Source organism: Harpia harpyja, chromosome 5 (assembly GCF_026419915.1).
Source record: "Harpia harpyja isolate bHarHar1 chromosome 5, bHarHar1 primary haplotype, whole genome shotgun sequence".
Classification (NCBI taxonomy): Eukaryota; Metazoa; Chordata; class Aves; order Accipitriformes; family Accipitridae; genus Harpia; species Harpia harpyja.
This window is the reverse complement of record NC_068944.1, coordinates 31,282,679-31,299,656: the sequence shown is the minus strand read 5'-3', so window position 1 is coordinate 31,299,656 and position 16,978 is coordinate 31,282,679. Positions and strand designations below refer to the sequence as shown.

Here is a 16,978-nt window from a genome sequence, read left to right as displayed (position 1 = left end):
TGCGCGCCCAGCCAGAGCGCAAGTTGGAAGACCTCAGTAATGCGAAGGGAGGTCGAAGCGTACCTGTGCGTGGCGCCAGGCAGACCTCCTCACCGCAGCGGCCGGGAGATGGAATCGGCCAGGTCGCCGACACGCGTGCGGTGCCTGAGGCGGGGGGGGGGGGGGGGGGGAGTCGCAGCGCAGCCTCGGCCCCGCCGTGGCTGCCCGGGGCAGGCGGAATGCGGCGGTCCTCAGCTGCCCCCCGGCGACTCCTGCGCGCACTGCAACGCCCCGCTTTTAAAGGCGACCGCCGAAGAACGCCTCTGGGGAGGGAAAGGTCTTGCGAGGAAACGGGGTGTGCCTGAAGGCCTTACGGTGTTCACTCGGGAACTTCCCGGAGCGCAGTCCCGGGGGGAGCACAGCTCGCTTGCCACAGGGGAGAAAGCCCACGAGTGAATCTGTAAGCTTGAGGTTTTAAAGGAAGCTAGAAGTATTCTTTCTGTGGGCTTGAACGACCCCAGCCACTCCCTTCACCCCTAAACCAAACACATGAAAGAGTTACGACGTTTTGTGAAACATCTGGATAGAAATCCCGTATCTAAAAGCGTCTCGGAGTACAACTACTCACTGAATTAGCATCCTTCAATACGATACTTACTCAGACAACCCAAGAATATTCAGTGCCCTCTTGTGGTTTGAATTATGAAAGAAGAAACGTTCTGAAAGAAACTACTGAAGTTTGAACAGTCTCACAACTGAGGTGGCATGCAGATCGCACCTTCTGTGATGCTAAGTGCCACGACAGTTTTACCCTGGAGAAAAGAAGCCACCATCTTTCTGCTGTCTTCTGTCCATACCTGCAAAAACAGAGAACCTAATACAAGGCTGTCTGAAAAACAAGTGCCCATTACTATTAAAGAACCAGTCTGCATGAGAGGTTTTTGATTTTAAACATCATCCTAATCTCTCCAATCCAAGACAAGACACTCCCCCCTAGAGAAAACAACAAAGTAAATGCTTTAAAGAGCATTTAAAAGCAATAAAATCTGACTGGTAAGACTTTCAGAATCTTTCAACCTGCAAACACATTCTGAGAAATATAAACTCTTCCAGCCACAGAAGTAAACATGGCAGGTGAACTCTGGAAATTATTGATACTAAGCTTCTTAGTTACTGTATTTACCCAAGGCCCACATCAGCCCCAAGATATTGAGGCCACAGCCAGAGAAGCTTATAAAACATACAGAATATGAAACAAACTTAGTAGCTAAGTAATAATCTTAGCTATTTAATTGTCAATTACTTTAAAAGAAAGCCGAGTGCGAGGGAAACAGATGGCGTAAATTTACAACGATTGCTGTAGGGAAATACATAGAGAGGAAATGCGTGGTGAGGCACTGGCACAGGTTGCCCAGAGAGGTTGTGGATGCCCCATCCCTGGAAGTGTTCCAGGCCAGGTTGGATGGGGCTTTGAGCAACCTGGTCTAGTGGAAGGTGTCCCTGCCTGTGGCAGGTGGGGTTGGAACTTGGTGGTCTTTGAAGGTCCCTTTCAACCCAAACCATTCCATGTTTCTATGAAAAAAGAGAGACAGAAACACAGAGTAGAGAAAATGTGTAAAGTAATGGTGAGGAGCACTTTTCTCAGTGACTCAAGCATCCTCATAAGCTTAAGCAAGTTCATAAAAACAGTATTCTGTCACTAAGCCCTGGGAAATGACCTGCAACTTCATGGAGCTGAGGAATGCATCCTAAACATATACAGAGGATTTAAGGCAGAGGTTTAAAATGGAATTAGATGCTTTCCACAGAATGTATTTGGCAGCGACGAATTCTGCCCCCCCCCCCCCCCCATTTCCTAATGGAGGGGAGGAGAGAAAATGTTACAGATAGAATAAGGCTGGTTACGGCTGGAAAACGAAGAGGTGAAAACTGGTCCTACCCAAACCAGACCTACAGTTTGAGGAGAGTAAGAAACAGTACAGACCTACTTTATTCATGAGGGGAAAAAAAAAGTCCACGCTTTGACCCTAGTAAGAGTCTGGTAATTCACTGGGAAGTGGCAATTTTAACATTATTGAAAAGCCTTCTCATAGTAGAGGCCCTGAATTTTGTCTCCTGTGTTTTCAAACATACCCACAACAGCACACAAAAGAAACCTGATACCTAGGGCAAGTTTATATGTACACTGTACAGAGAACAGACTATGTAGTGTTTGTGCCCTTTCATTGCTAGTTTCTCCAATTCTAAAAGAAACCTGAAGATGCTTTTGTCAGATATTCTTGTAGCTTTGCTTGCCTGCAACAAAACAACCTTGGCTGCCAGGTTCTGCAGTCATTTCACAAATGGCACAGTGTTTACAAGACATAGCAAAGTGCACATCTCTTAAGAGCATCCATGAATTAGTGTGTCTGTTTCAGCACAAAACAAATGATGTAAAAAATACACTAGTCATACTCCTTTATAGCAGAGTCCTCACAGACACTCACATGTTTAAATCTCACCGGACTCAAAAGCCACATCTAAAAAGAGGGACCCAGGAACACTTCCCAAATACAGAAAACCTTCTAGCCCTGACTACCTGTCAGAAGATGACCAGGGTGCACAGAAGTCCCCCTGTCTCCCTGGGAATGAAGCCCTGGCTTAGGACTGGAGCAGGACAGAGGGGAGTTCTACAGAGCTCACGTATCCTATAACCAACATACTGCCAATGAGCATTAAATACATTGAGTGCATTCTCTCTAAATCATGAAATATGCATTGCTGAGGGGAAAGAAAATCAAATGGAATCTCTAACAAAGGGCTTATAACCAGATTTAGGAGATACAGTGATTTATTTAGAGCTCAGAAAACTAGATTCGAAGGGGAAAGAACAATAAACTAATAAAAAGTAAATTTACACAATTGCTGTATTTCTATCATTCAAAACAAGACTTTAAGTCAATTTCATAACCGTACTATCCTCTGTATGTCCTTAGAATGTAAAAGCACAAGAAATAACCACAGGGTTTTTCAGCTCAAAAATACAGGGCAGAAGGAGAAGTCATCTAGATGGCACCTTGCTGGTCCAATAACGCAACCAGCCCAAACTTACTGACAATTCTTTCCTCAGAAAACCATTAACTCTTCTTAGTAAATCTACCTTTAAATAACGAGGTTTGCTATTGGCCCTGAGTGATACATACCTCTTTCTCTCTCCCTTTAGGATGTTATTTCTCTATTAACATTACATGGGACAGCAACATACAAACATGGAAGGGAGAAAAGAAGCATGAAATAAGTTTTGGCCAACTATCATCTTTTCTGCTTCCTGGAAAGATCTTAAGATGTGATATAAGGTAACTTGTCAGCTCATGAATGGATCATGAGCCACAACTCATCCGTTCCAGCAGCATACACGCCATTCTAATCATTTGAAGTGTGAAGGCATACAACTGACCATGTACTCAAGTTTAGAAAGCACCCGAAAAGGAAGAAGTAGCATCAAGGGGACTGATCATCTTTATTATGCAACAAAACAACAAACAGAAAATAAAATACTTTAATAGGAGAAAAAATAGAAGGTACAATTCAAACATAATATATCATATTGAAACCATACACAATGCAACATGAACATGAAAACATTGTTAAGCAGCAGTCTTCTAGTAAAGATTGCATGTTTCAAGTACAAGCATCACCCATCACAAATACACAGCTTTTTGTGCATGTCTGCATTTCAGTGAGAAAGATCATGACCAGAAGCAGAAAACTTAAATAGATTGCTTCATTTTCATTAAACGCTTACCTAGTGAATGTATTGGATGCAATCTCTTCATATGAAAAGTATAAAATTTTAAGCAAGGCAGCACCTGCCAATACAGATTTTAATGTATGCAAATAGAGAGGATAAACATTTTGTAAGGTTTTTTATATTGCATTTATACACACTGGTTGCTTTAAAATGTGTATTCAAGTCTCTCAACATTTAGACATGACTAAAATGCTCAGCAACTATGCATCAAGTGACAACTAATTATTGCTATAGAAAAATTTGTTTCCCAGAGTTTTAAAATAGATGTCATTTTATTTGCAATTCTCAAGATATATTCAAGTAATAGAAATAACTAGTTCCAGTGTCCATGAGGCATTCTGAATCTGTATTGGCTGTAGGCATTTATTGCCAGGTCATATAAATATTTTATTGAATCTAGAAAACTTAACTAAACTTACATGTAACTATTAAATTCCTTAAGAAATGTATGCAGTAACAAAATCACCACGGTATGTGTTTTTATTTTAAAAAGCTAAAAGTTTAGCATCAGGCTACCTTGAAGTCCCTTTCTGTCTAAGGGCACTATTTCATGGTTGGCTTTATAGAGCAAAAGAGAGAGCAAAAATCCAAACAACCCTTTCAGTTGGATCAGTGAACCACTCCAAATCAGCATGTGGTCACGCGAGCACTAGAGCTGAAAGATGAGTGAGAATACACAGACAAGAGTATGGGGGGCAAACAGGGAAGTTGGAGTACAAGATCAAGCATGGCCTCCTGTCAAAATACTGTATTAAGCCAGTAACAAAATGCAAGGCATGTTAAGTTGTATAAAAAGGATATAACCTTTAGACATTTCTGAAATAGCCAACTTTCTCTGTATTTTAGCCAGCTATGGCTTCAGTAATGTTTGACACTCTTAAAAAATATAAGGTAGAAATGTCAAGTTACAGTGTATAGTGTTTTAGTTCCAACACTCAACATACTAGCATGAAAATACAGTTCTGAAACCCATTACATTGCTGAATGAGGCATTTCAACCTCACCAGTTTTGGAATATGAAATGTCCCAGTATTTAAAGAATAATCAAAACTTCTGTTTGGAGAGCAAATCGGAGCTAGGGCACAAGAAGCAGATTGTGCTTCGGCTGCACAACTGATATTATTACACATAAATCACTAACTAGACTAGGAAAATTACAGGGGATGTTTTCCACCACATATACAATACCCATTACGAACAATAGTTTAACAATGTGTGATGGTGACACAGGATGAAGAGTCAGTCCTAAAAGGTATACATTCAGAACAGTCTCTATTTAAACCTCCAAAATGTAAGCTGTGCAGCTTTCTTTTCGCTTCTCCTCATTAGTATTAAATAAAAGACCTTAAAGTTCTTTTACAAATGGATTTTCCACTTAAATTCAAAATTGCATTATTGCTCTGTTTTCTCTGATTTTAATGACGGACTTGCTGGGAACATGGAAATCTAGAATAGGAACTCTTAAAATGTGTTGGTAACTATTTTAGAGCAAGTTTTTCTTCTCAACAGGATGCAGGAGATGTCCAAGTTTTAAACAGTCTTACCAAAATAAACAAGTTCATTTCTGAGTGTTGGTAGGTCTGAAGCCAATTAGTTCTCTAGTTACACAGCCTTCCATGAAAGACAGGACAAACCAAAACTTGAATTCCAAATGCAACAACAAAAGTTCTTAAAAAGCTCCAACAAAATGAAAAACTAGCTGGTCAGTCATATACCGAAAAAGTATACCTTTCGCATGTCATCTTGAATTGCTCAGAGAGTATGTCCTTAGTAGTTGGGAGTACAGGAAAAACTCCTCACCCATTAGTAAGCAAGCATCCTATTTCAGTTATGCTCCAAAAAGGGAAAAAATAGATGTAACTATTCCTAGGCAATGGCATCATACTTTCTCAATGAAAGGTGAAAAAAACCTGCTCTGCATTGTTGATCTATAGAAAACAAATATTTTTAAGTTGTTGTTATTTTCATTCACATAGTAATGGTAAAAAACAAATCACAGCATCAAATAAAACTTTGTCCTTGGGCAGGAGGAGAAAAAAAATTATCATCTCATAGATATCTTAGCAGAGGACAGCTGAACTTGAAGAAACTCAACAGTGCAACAGAGCATCTTTGCATGTCTTTTTAAAGATACTTTCAAAGTTGGTTTTGGTGAATTAAAATATCTGACATTAATAAAAGAAACCATGTAATTAACAGAGTAGTAAAAGTCAGAGAAAATCAAGACAACGGTTTGAGTTTCAGCAAAATCATTTATGAAAAGTCCTTATGAGCGCAGAAAAAAGTTAAACCTGCAAAGTGGTTACTGAATACCATTTTTATTAATATACACTTCAAATCACCAACAGAATTAATGTTATTTTTCTCTCAAATAATCAGTAAGATGAAGGGGGGCTATACTTTAAAAGTTCACATGACAGGATTCTTGAACTGCATTTTGGTATTGGGCTTCTTCATCAAGCTGAAGATTCTAAACAAAATGAAAACATCATCAACATGGACAAATATTCAAGATGCACCATAGTCCTTAGTTTAATCATTCATTTTCCACATTTTTACATAGGAATTGGCACCTAGATGAAGACTTTCCATCTTTTTGTGTACTAGACAATTGTTCATGTTGCACAGTATCTTTTATTTAACCAAGTACCAAGAGAGACATGAGACAGGAGAAGAATCAGATGAGTGGGACAAGGCTCATTAAGCAGAAGGGTCCATCTTCTCTCCCTGGCTCAATTACATTACAGAATAGCCAGCTCAGAAACGCCGACTGTCACACAAGTCTTATGACAGGGCTTCCAACCAGCCATAACATCCTCCATTAATAAAAACAGAATGCGATCCCCAGACAATAGTAATCATAGATTGTTGAGAATATACTGCTTAAAATGAGACAGCAAACACGTATCACAAAAGATGGGTGGTTAACCCTGCTACTTTTGAAGAGCTATCTTCCAAGTTGTTAATATGCCAGAGTATATGGCATATTACACCTTTTTAGTGCAATTACACCAATTTAATGCAATAATATACCTTTTTAGTGCAATTCTGGCAGCTTCCCCAAATCAGAATTCCAATCACCAGTTTTACATCCTCAAACATGCAAGATGCACTCATGTTGAAGAACCCTGTATCAATCTCCTAGCTCTTCATGCCTTTGTCACAGATCACTCAACACAAGGAACAATATGCATCATCTTTGCCATCTTTAACCAGTGAGGCTGCCTATGCCTCAAATACTGTGCTTGTCTCACACAAAGCTCAAGCAGTGTACCCCAAAGCCTGTCAAACTCTGTAGAAACTACAATACAAACTCTCCAGCTCTCTGATCCCACATGCAGAACTAAGCTGGTTGGCTTGACTTATGCTTCACCCACTGACTACATCTGTGTATGTAGCCCTGCATCTACTCCAAGGTCATTTACTCAAAGTGAGCCTGAAAGAAGGCAACCAGAACAATGATTTAATGACGCATCTCTTTTTTACGTTGCAGCCTCTCTCGCAACATACTGGAAGAGAGGCTGTAGCAGCAATACCAACTAGTCATGCTGTACTTTGAGTCCTGAGAATTATGATTTAGCTATTTCTGCCATAAAAGGTCAAAAATGTCAATAAAACAGAGTAGTATCTATTTTATTTCCCCCAGAAACAGCAGTAATAAACTGTTCTGGAGGAACAAATAGTTCAGATTGAGAACACTAAACTAAAGACTCAAGTCATCAGTTTGGAGCAGAGCTTAACAGTTGACAATGCCTATTCCCAGTAGCACTTCAAGTTGATGATGGAAAGTTTAAGAACAGATAGACCTCCTGAGTTCTGTACAGAGCAGAAACATAGCATGTCCAGAGCACAAACAAGTTTGGTACAAATTTTTTATTGGGCATCTTTGTTTATAGAAAAAAGTTACCATTTATTCCCCTACACATCAAAGAAGAAAAAGCTTACCACAAATTCTCCGTAGTCAAACCGGTGTCTTAGATTTAGATGGCTAACAAGATTTCTAGTAACCTGGTTAGTATCTGCCCAAGGAAGAGATACACAAATAGGACAGATCTGAATTTGGAGGGGAAGGGGAAAGAGAGAGAATTAAAAAAGAGTTACTGGCAATACAGAATACATTAAAGACATGTTCTACAGGAATAACTAGTTTATTACTCATCCACTACCAAAATACAGTAGAGATGTTCACATAAAATCGTAGTTCTAAGTGTTCTTTTCCTCAATTGTGTAACACTCAAAAATTACATTTCAACTTGCCTAATTTCTTGAGTGTTTCCCTTAGGAGTGGAGGATTATCATGTCTGTCTGGCACTCTTTTTGTCAATTTCTGTTGTTTAAAATTTAGAAAAGAAAGCGATTACTGCATCCTACTTATTTTTTGGAAGAATTTTCATACAACTGAGATGATCAAGTAAGCTGAAAGAAAAAAATAACACACCCTATACAGATGAAAAGAATAGAAAACCAAACAGATTTTTCTCCTTCAGTCTGTTTGATTACCTTAGATTACTTTTCAAGTAACTGTAAGTTTCACATGAAACAATAGTTAGGTTACAAATGGGATCTGAATTACTAAATGAAGAATAAGTGTCAGGCTCAAAAACTGAGTTTGTTTCACATCAAGATAAATGGGACAGCTAAGTCAGAAATGCCTTAGAACAAACAAGAAGCTGCACAAGAAACATTTTCACATGAAAGTCACTCCTCAAGTTAAATGCCCTGCATTAAGTATATTGTCTTTCTCAGTCCACAGTGATCTTCACAGATATAGAGTAGCTACTGCACATTTAAAATTGTTCACATAATTGTAATGAAAGTAGCTTAAGAAGCATACATAAGCAACTCTACTTACTACAGGAACTATCTGATAAAGATGTCTATTATTACAGTGATCCAGCAAGCGTTGTCTGGTAAAATTGGCTTCCTGACACAGGGGGCATTTGAAGGTTGGGTGTCCACTGTAAGCAGAAATACACAGTATTAAACAGAACAGAGAGGTTTGAAAACAGTGTTACAGAAAGCTTAATTCAACTGTTATCTTGTCATTATTTTCCCTTATTTTAGTAACAACAAAACCCCCCCACCCTCACTGACACAGTAGCGGATCTAATGGAGTTCCAGTGCTACTTCCAAATTGCAATTTTAAAGCACATTTATTATTTGTATGCCTAAATGCATTCTTCTGAGACTTGGACTTTGGAAAACTCTTCTGTTCCAATTGCAGCTGCACCCTGTTCTTACTTACTGGTAACATCTTTTAGTGCAAATCCTTCAGGAAAATACTGAAAAACACGAATTCTAATGTATAGATGCAAATGTAGAAGAAATGACAGTGGGTTTTTTAATGCAACTTGTTGTAGGTGGTTGTGTGGTGGTTTTTTTTAAAGTTAGTAGAAGCTTGCACTATGACTGCCTGGATCTATTTTAATAGTAACTATAGAAAAATAAGCAGCCTACCTTGTTTCTCCTTGAAGTATTTGATTATTAGCCACCTCGCCATTATCAGATATTGCATCATTCCTGCTACTTTAAATGAAGTCAAGAAAAAAAAAAAAAGAAGAAAGAAAATTGAGATTATTTTACTCCGCTTTCAAAAGTTTTAAAAGTTTAACAGTAACGAGGCGGGGGGGGAGAAGAAATCCATTAAGTCCCATGAATTTCAAGGCAAAACATACAATGGCACATATTTTAACTCTCACAGCTTTTCCTTTGGATCAAGGTATGCCTCAGTATTTAGTTACCATGGTGACCCTTGGTGGAATACTATACAACTTTATAGGAAAGTGGTATATAGTGCAACAAACATTTAGCCAACAAGAATGGTAATGGAGATTACAGCCAAGTAGCTCAAAAAGCATTATGAACTATGTGAATGTAAGACAGGTAGCACTTTCTAAGCTTTTTTACTTAGGACCATGTAAATAGGCATTTAACTGCCTTGTGTTTACACAGATAATTTACAACTTTAAACTACAGCAAGATAAATTTTCTTACGCTGAGCACAAAATAAATTATTTCCTAAAGTAAGAGTGACAGACAGGAACATTTTAGAAAGTAAATTTAACCATATATGCACCTCTAGCTAAGCCAGATGAAACTGCTCAGACATGCTGATCATCCTAAGAACATGAATATTTACGGTCACAAATCTGGTCACAGTCTATTTTTTATACTTCTGTAATATTATAAACACAGGTATTCTACTGTGGCATAGTCAATAAACAGTGATACAACAACATCCAGACACTTCGGTGAAACATTGCTGCAGCTGGTTCTGGTAACAGCTTAAAATTCCACTTTCAATATAGAGATGGGTTGAAAACCAAACACAGAGAAGTTCAGACTGCTGAAAATAGATGTCAAAAGAATGTAAATAAAGGACAGGCTATATATAATAAAGCCCTATGAAACTAATATGTAAAAAAAGGTCTTCAAAAATAAGCAAAAATCCCCAACCAAAGCAAATACATCAGTGAGAAGGTATGAAAAAGAAAGTTCTTTAGCTTTACTGCCTGAAAACAAATGGTAAGTGTCATTTGTATTTTATGGTGTGTAACATACTGGAGTTCCTTATACGTTTTGTAAGAGATCAGTTCAAAAGAAATTCAATCAGAAAGCAAAAGCTTGCACAGCAATGTTTTGAAACAGGATACCCACTAAAACAGACTTAGGAAAGGGGGCGGGGGGGGGGGAATAAAAAGAGAAGGGAACTTCCCTGAGGCTAAATATTATGAAATATGTTACAAAGTAAACTGCTCAAATGCTGTCAAGGCAAGAAAAGCAAGCTACAAATACTATACACTTTTTAGGAGAGTCCCTAGAAGACATTCCAAACCATTATGCAGAGAGGTTTTCTTCTGTATGCTAAGAGTAAAGAAAAAGACCTGGAAAAACTGTCATTTTTTTGAAGCACAAAAATATGGACAATGATTATTGCAAAAAGAAGGCATGCCCTGGAAAAAAAAAAAAAACAAAACCAAAAAACACTTTCCTGGGGCGGGGAGAGGGAAGAAGAAGATGCATTGTTATACATAAAACACCCTGATTACCTGTTCCCTGTCGAATCCTGGGAAATCTGTAAGTTTGGAATAATAGAAGAAACACCATATTCATCCTGATACTTCTTACACGTTTTATAATGCTGTCTCATCCACGAAAATCTAACCTGTAAATGAAATGCCAAATTATTGAAATTATACTAAACAATGCGGGGATAGAAGGAAGAGATAATTCTGCCAACAGAAAGCAGTGCATGCAGGAATTATATAGACATCATATGCAGCAGAAACCAGAACTTGTGTCTCCCCTCTCAGAATGAACACTTTCTTCCCCGACAGGAGATCTTCGATCATTTTTCCATAGAGCCTCCATCACTCAGTGAGACTGGAGAACATTCCCGCTCCCCAAACCCCCAACATCCCGGCATCTGAGAGCTCTCTCAGGGGTGAAAGATGCAAGTAAACTCCATTTAACTGAAACCAAGTCACAGGAACTACACCTCCCATATCCAGGATCAATAACTGATGAGCTATGACAGAGACGGGCCATGAGGATGGGATAAGCACCACCGCTCCTTCAGTCTTCTCTGGCCTGCCGTTACCTTGTGCAAAGCAAAATCTTTTTGCATTAGGTGTGTTCTGAGAATACATAACTTTTCTCTTTGGGGGTGGAGGTGGGGAAGAGGTGAATGAACACCAGCTTAAGGCTGCCTGTCCATCTTAAATGCAAGCTAAGACGATTGAGTTGCTTTAGATTTATCAGAAGACAGCTGTGCTGGACATGCCCTAAATCAGAATTTCAGGTCCAACAGCACTGTCAGAAAGTGCTCACAGGTTTAGAGGCTGAACATGAACACATCTCACATGCCTGTGCCTAAATTCCATTAAAGTTCTTCTGGGGATCCATTTTGGTTCTTCCTTCCAGTTTACCAACTTGCTATTCTCTCTTTCTCTCAGCTTTTCATCCTAATGAATCACATGGAACAAAGCAAGCAGCTCAGCTTTCCACTAGTGCTAATCTTCACATTGGCAGTACTAAGTCCCAGGTGAAATGAAACAAACATGAAGACGACCTGGATTTGATGCAATCTGATGTAAACAAAATGTGTGGCTGGAATCCTGCATTCATTTATACCAGAAGAGAGATTACTCTTGACTTCAGTGGGGGTCAAGATTTCACCCAATGTTCTGAAAATAATGACCCCTATACAAAGGGAATGAAGGGAAGGTAAACAGACTGATGGGGGGGGGGGGAATTACATATGATTGTATGTACACTGAGAATAATCAACCCGTATTTTGGGGGTTTATATGAAATTTTACAGTAGCTCTAAGCACTTTCATTTCCATAGTGAAAGTTTCTGAGGTTTTCCATATATCTGCAACTTTCATTTTCAGTTGTCTAACTTTTCTTTTGCCAGTTTTATAGCTATATCCAGTTTTTGCATTGTTTTAGGGAAGAACTGGCACTCCACTTAAAAAGTCCTTATAGACAATACAAGATCCTCTTTCAGTTTACACATTAGGCATACCTAGCAGGCACTGCATGCCTAGTATATGCAGATGCCATACCAAGTTCAAACTGCTATAGGCTCTTTAGCTCCAAGACAAGAATGACACACAGTAAAAGTGTGTGTGGTCAAAAATAAGAAAAATTTATCCAACTTCTTGTAAAGTTTTACTCTACCTGCTTCTCACAGCATCTACAGCCCCCAGAAGCTTTCTTCATACTGTTTTCAACATCTAGAGCCCTTTTGGGATATGTTCTTTCTTTTTTAGTCACGCTCCCCCGGCAGAGAGGACAATGTGTTCCACTTTCTCTGATAGCTGTCAAGAAGCACTTCCTGCAAAACCTAAATTAAAAAGTTACCACAAACACAGGTTAGCAAAGTGAAGAGAGTAAGATGCTTTGTCCTTGAAGAGAGCTGGGTGATTATTGGGAAAAAGAAGATATATATCGGAGTAATAGTCTACTGAATACAAATCTTTATAAATATAAGCAAAATGACATAACGGTGCTTACAAAGAAGTATACAGAAATTAAGGGAGCTTGGCAATGCACTTTAGGTAAAGATCTTACTATTTACTGACTGGTATTCCCGAGCTGTACACCGGATTGATCATTAATGAGATATTAAATGGTGCAGCAGGCACGTGACTTTGGAAAATCTTATCAGGGTAATTCCTGTTTATTGTCCTTAAACGGAGCCAAGAACACTGCAAAGCTTCATTTAGCACGCGTTTCCAAAGATCTTAGTTCATCAGCTTTTGCAGCTCGCTCTCTTTTCTTTCCTCGTGCACCAAACGCCAAAGCTATTTTGCTTTTCTGCAAAGTAGTACTTTGTAATTAAGTGTTCCTCCGAAAAAACGCAGAACGGATGAACTGAAAAGAGAGAACAGCTAGGCTATGGTCCTTGCTCGAAAACGAACAGGAAACTCTGAAGTTAAAAAACGCGGGTTAGGTTAGATGTGCAAGATGTCTTCACCGGCCGTCAAACTCGATCCGACAACCGGGGGCTTGCTTCAAGCGGTGGCTTTCCTAACTGACCGGTCCTCGCTCGCTACAAAAGAAAGAGGCGAGGGGAGGCTGGGGCAGCACTTCGCACGCAAGCAAGCCTTCACGCCGGCGCTCGGCGGCGGCTCCTCAGCCCCCGGGGCGGCGGGTGGTAACGAGTTCCGCGGCTCCCGCTGCGCGGCCGGCTGCAGGCCGAGGGTCTGTGCGCTTTGCCGGGGGGGGGGCGAGAAGTAGAAGGCAGAGAACCGGAGGAGGCGAGGGAAAGGCTTGTGAAGGGGGCGGGGGGGGGGGGGGGGGGCGCGGCGCGGCAGGGAGGAATACCCACACGTGCTGGCAGTTCGCGGTCCTCACGGGCGTCTTGAACACCTCCTGGCAGACGGGACAGTAAAAATCATCCTCGCTGAAGCACGCCGCCTCCGCGGCTCCCTCGGCCATGGCAACACGTCAGGGCCTCTCCGTGAGGATCGGGGACGAGAAACAAGCCCCGCCCTGGCGAGCTGAGCTGATCTGAGCTCCCCTCCGCTGCCGCGGGGGGCCGCCGGGCAGCCGCGGGACACGGCGCGGGGCGGTGGGCGCCGGGGCTCCGGGAGAAAATGGCGGGCGGGCACCTGGCACCAGGTGGGCGGCCGGGCTGCGGCGGGGGAGCGGGCCCGGCCTGCGCGCCGCACGCCCCGCCCCGCCCGCCCCCCCCCCCTTCCTCCCCGGTCCGGGAAGCGCCCCCGCCCCGCGCTCTACCTGGCGGTGCCCGGGGCGGGAGCCACCGCGGCGGGTGCCGCCTCCCAGCGGCCCAGCCGCCGCTCCGGCCGGGCTCCCGGCGGCACCCACGCCCCACCGCCGCTCTCCCCGGGGGGCATGGGCGGGACCGGGGCCTGGGTTTCCATAGCGATCGCCTCCCGGCCCGGCGGGGCCGCTATGACACGGCGGGGCCGGCCTCCGCTCCGCCCTGCCCAGGAGGCTTCCCCGCTCCGCCTACCGCTCTGCGCCCGCCCCACCGCCCTCCTGGGGCCCGCCGGTGCCGGCGCCGCGCACCTCCCCTTCCGCAGGCGCCGGGGGCCGCGGCGCCGCCGCCGGGTGGGGCCGAGGGCCCGGCGCCGGCGGTGGCGGGGGGCGCTGCCCCGCGGTGGCGGCAGACGGTCCCGCCCCTCAGCGTGTGCCCGCTAGGGGGAGCCGCAGTGCCCGCCGGGGGCCGGCCCCCGGCCCAGGTCCGGTATCGGGGGAAGCGTTTGCAGCCGCCTTCTGCACAAAAAGGGCAATGGTGAAACCCTTTCTGCGCCGTTTTTTCCTCTATTTATAGATCGACTGAGGCTGGTGGTAATTTTACGCAGTCGTTTTAGTGGTATGAGTAATATTTGGGCCAGGATTTCTGCCTCCTGAACGATACTGACAAAATCTTAATTCAGCAGTACGACACTGCGCGTTTCTTCCAGAATGAGGAATTATAAGAATATCATTATAGAGAAATAGTAATGCCAACAAATCTCTCTGGGTAGAGAAGACTTTGGACCTGTCAAGCGCATCTAGCACTGACCTCCTTTGAACATCACTCTTGGCAGGTAAACAACACACAAAATACTGGCTAGACTTTAAAAACAAATGGATTTATAGAGATTATATTTTTCCAGAATATATTAAGCTGTGAAGATTATGTTAGTTCATAATAAAACCAAGATTCAGGCTAGGTGTGGTCTCTCACCCCGTATCAAAGATATGGGACAAGGGCTGAGGAGGAATGGGTCCTTCACCTTTGTTTTCCCTGTCTCCTTGGGACTGCAGCTGTCAACACCATAGCTAGATGTTCAGAGGAGATCACTAGGTGGGGAGATCTCCGAGACCTGTGGTTCATCTGTGCCGTCTGCATTTCAAAACTATTTAGGCTTCAGTCATCCATCAGAGCTGCTGCTTGTATCTGCCAGTGATCAGCAGCAAGAGGCAATGCACACCCTGCCATCTGGGCTCACGGTTTGGAAAGGAGAGGGAACTGCAGGAAACAAAGCTGAAGCTCAGGTCTCTCTTCAGGTGAGGGTAAGGGGAGAACCACCTTGTGATTCTGTGAAGGATGATGGCTCTGTTTACTTATTCGGGATCTATCGCAATTACTATTAGCTAAAAATGTTAGTAACTTCCTAAGCCAGAGACAGCAGAGCAAAAGCCAATGGCTGCCCTAAATACCTGTAGACCACACAGAGGCAAAATCTGAATGCCACTAAGTACCGGGAGATCTGAAACACTGAGGGGAAGCACATCCGAAGCGATGGGCCCAATGTAAATGTTAAATCACCAGGGCTGGGGCATTTACTGCCCATGCTTCAGGTCAGGAGAAAATCCAATGGAAAAGGCAGAACTCCCCGGGCAGGGATCTTCCAGGAGAGGACAGGCCTGGGATGTAAGGCATTGGTCTTGGAACTGTGGCTGTGCTAGCTCAGGAGGTTACTGCTCCCCTGTGCTCATCACTGCTGCTAGAGGCTGCTGAGGGTTAGCTGAGCTGTTCATGGGCTGGCAAAAAACCCCTACTATTTGAAGTGATTAACTGATTATCTTCTTCCCTGAAATGAAGTAGGAAGCCAAGCCGGTAGATCTGTGTAGGCACAATGGGTAACAAGTGGCGGTTGGTGGCAGTAACCTCTTCAACAGTGCAAGTACAGCCAGAAGAGAAAGAACTACGCCTTAAATGGCGAATAGCCTGCAGAAGGGTTCTTGTGTGGTTTTGTGTCCATCAGGACTATACCACAGCTGTATAGCGAGCTTCAGGTGTGCCCTATTGATATCATGACAGTACGTTAAAACAATTACAGAAGCCTCACTCAGTTCAGATGCTACGCAGCCCCCTTGTGTTACTTGTTGGGAGAGAGGCAGCATGGCCTTCAGCCTCAGAAGGTGAAAGGCTGGCAGAGATGGGCTTCCAAGTCTTTTCAGTCTTCCTGTATGACTTCAGCAAAGCATGTCCTTATGCCTCAATTTCTCAATCTGTAAAAGGGGAGTAGTTTTTAATCACCAAATGAGGCTGCTGTGAAGTTAAATTAATTACTGCAGGTAAAGAGGGTTATGTCCTTTGGAGGCAGGTGTTAAACAAAAGCAAAGATTTATTACTAAAGGAACACGATAGGTCCATTTGAACTTTGTTCGGGAGACTGCAGTATTTATCGATTAGTAGCTTTTGGCAGGGGGAGAAATTGTGCAGATGACCTCAGGGAAGTAAACTACAGGAAGGTGTGTGTGAAGGCATTCATGCTCTTGCTAACATTATTGTAAATCTTGATCCTTTAATAAAGCTGTGACCTTGGAGTTGACAACCAGTACGCCACAGAGCAATATATAGCATGGCACCAGCCTTGTAAATCTTATGTAGTTTTTGCCATTGACATAGACAACATATAAAGAGAAATCAGGCAGCTGAAGTTTATGAAAAACATTTATTTGAAGGAAAGCATTTTAAATCAGACTTTTTAGATGAAATGAAACCAATGGCCCTGCCAACTTTTTATTCCTCCTGATAAAATATGTTTGTGAAATGAAATCTCAACAGTGAAAGCTTGTAGAACTGCTAATAAAATTTTGCCGTTTGCAGGGGGCAACCGCCACTGCTAGATTTTAGATCACCTTTGCGCAGCTATTGTACAACTACTTTTTGTACAACTATTATTTTGGTTGCTTTCTTGACAATGCTGCTGCTGCAAGAACAGCACATCTCTTTGCCAA

General features: G+C 42.5%; 1 protein-coding gene across 3 annotated transcripts; it reads right to left on the bottom strand.

Annotated features, from left to right (window-relative positions):
• Positions 1-6,071: 6,071 nt before the first annotated feature.
• Positions 6,072-14,264, bottom strand: RNF138 (ring finger protein 138). 3 transcript variants are annotated; one of them, XM_052788138.1, is made up of 7 exons: positions 13,608-14,264; positions 12,455-12,620; positions 10,819-10,934; positions 9,227-9,295; positions 8,622-8,727; positions 7,715-7,788; positions 6,072-6,239 (listed from the first exon to the last, which is right to left on the bottom strand). In XM_052788138.1, exons 1-6 carry the CDS (start codon positions 13,715-13,717, stop codon positions 7,750-7,752), a joined length of 606 nt encoding a protein of 201 aa, XP_052644098.1. In that variant the 5' UTR covers positions 13,718-14,264; the 3' UTR covers positions 6,072-6,239; positions 7,715-7,749. The 3 variants fall into 3 exon arrangements, with proteins under 3 accessions (XP_052644098.1, XP_052644096.1, XP_052644095.1); XM_052788136.1 differs by having other exon boundaries at positions 7,715-7,822; positions 9,227-9,292; positions 13,608-14,262; XM_052788135.1 differs by having other exon boundaries at positions 7,715-7,822; positions 13,608-13,953.
• Positions 14,265-16,978: the final 2,714 nt, after the last annotated feature.

Coding starts and splice junctions, on each gene's coding strand:
- RNF138 (XM_052788135.1), bottom strand. CDS start 13,717: ATGGCCGAGGGAGCCGCGGAGGCGGCGTGCTTCAGCGAGGATGATTTT. Junction 10,935..12,454: donor GTAGATGCTGTGAGAAGCAG/GTAGAGTAAAAC, acceptor TTTCATTTACAG/GTTAGATTTTCGTGGATGAG. Junction 7,823..8,621: donor TTTATCAGATAGTTCCTGTA/GTAAGTAGAGTT, acceptor CTCCAAATTCAG/ATCTGTCCTATTTGTGTATC.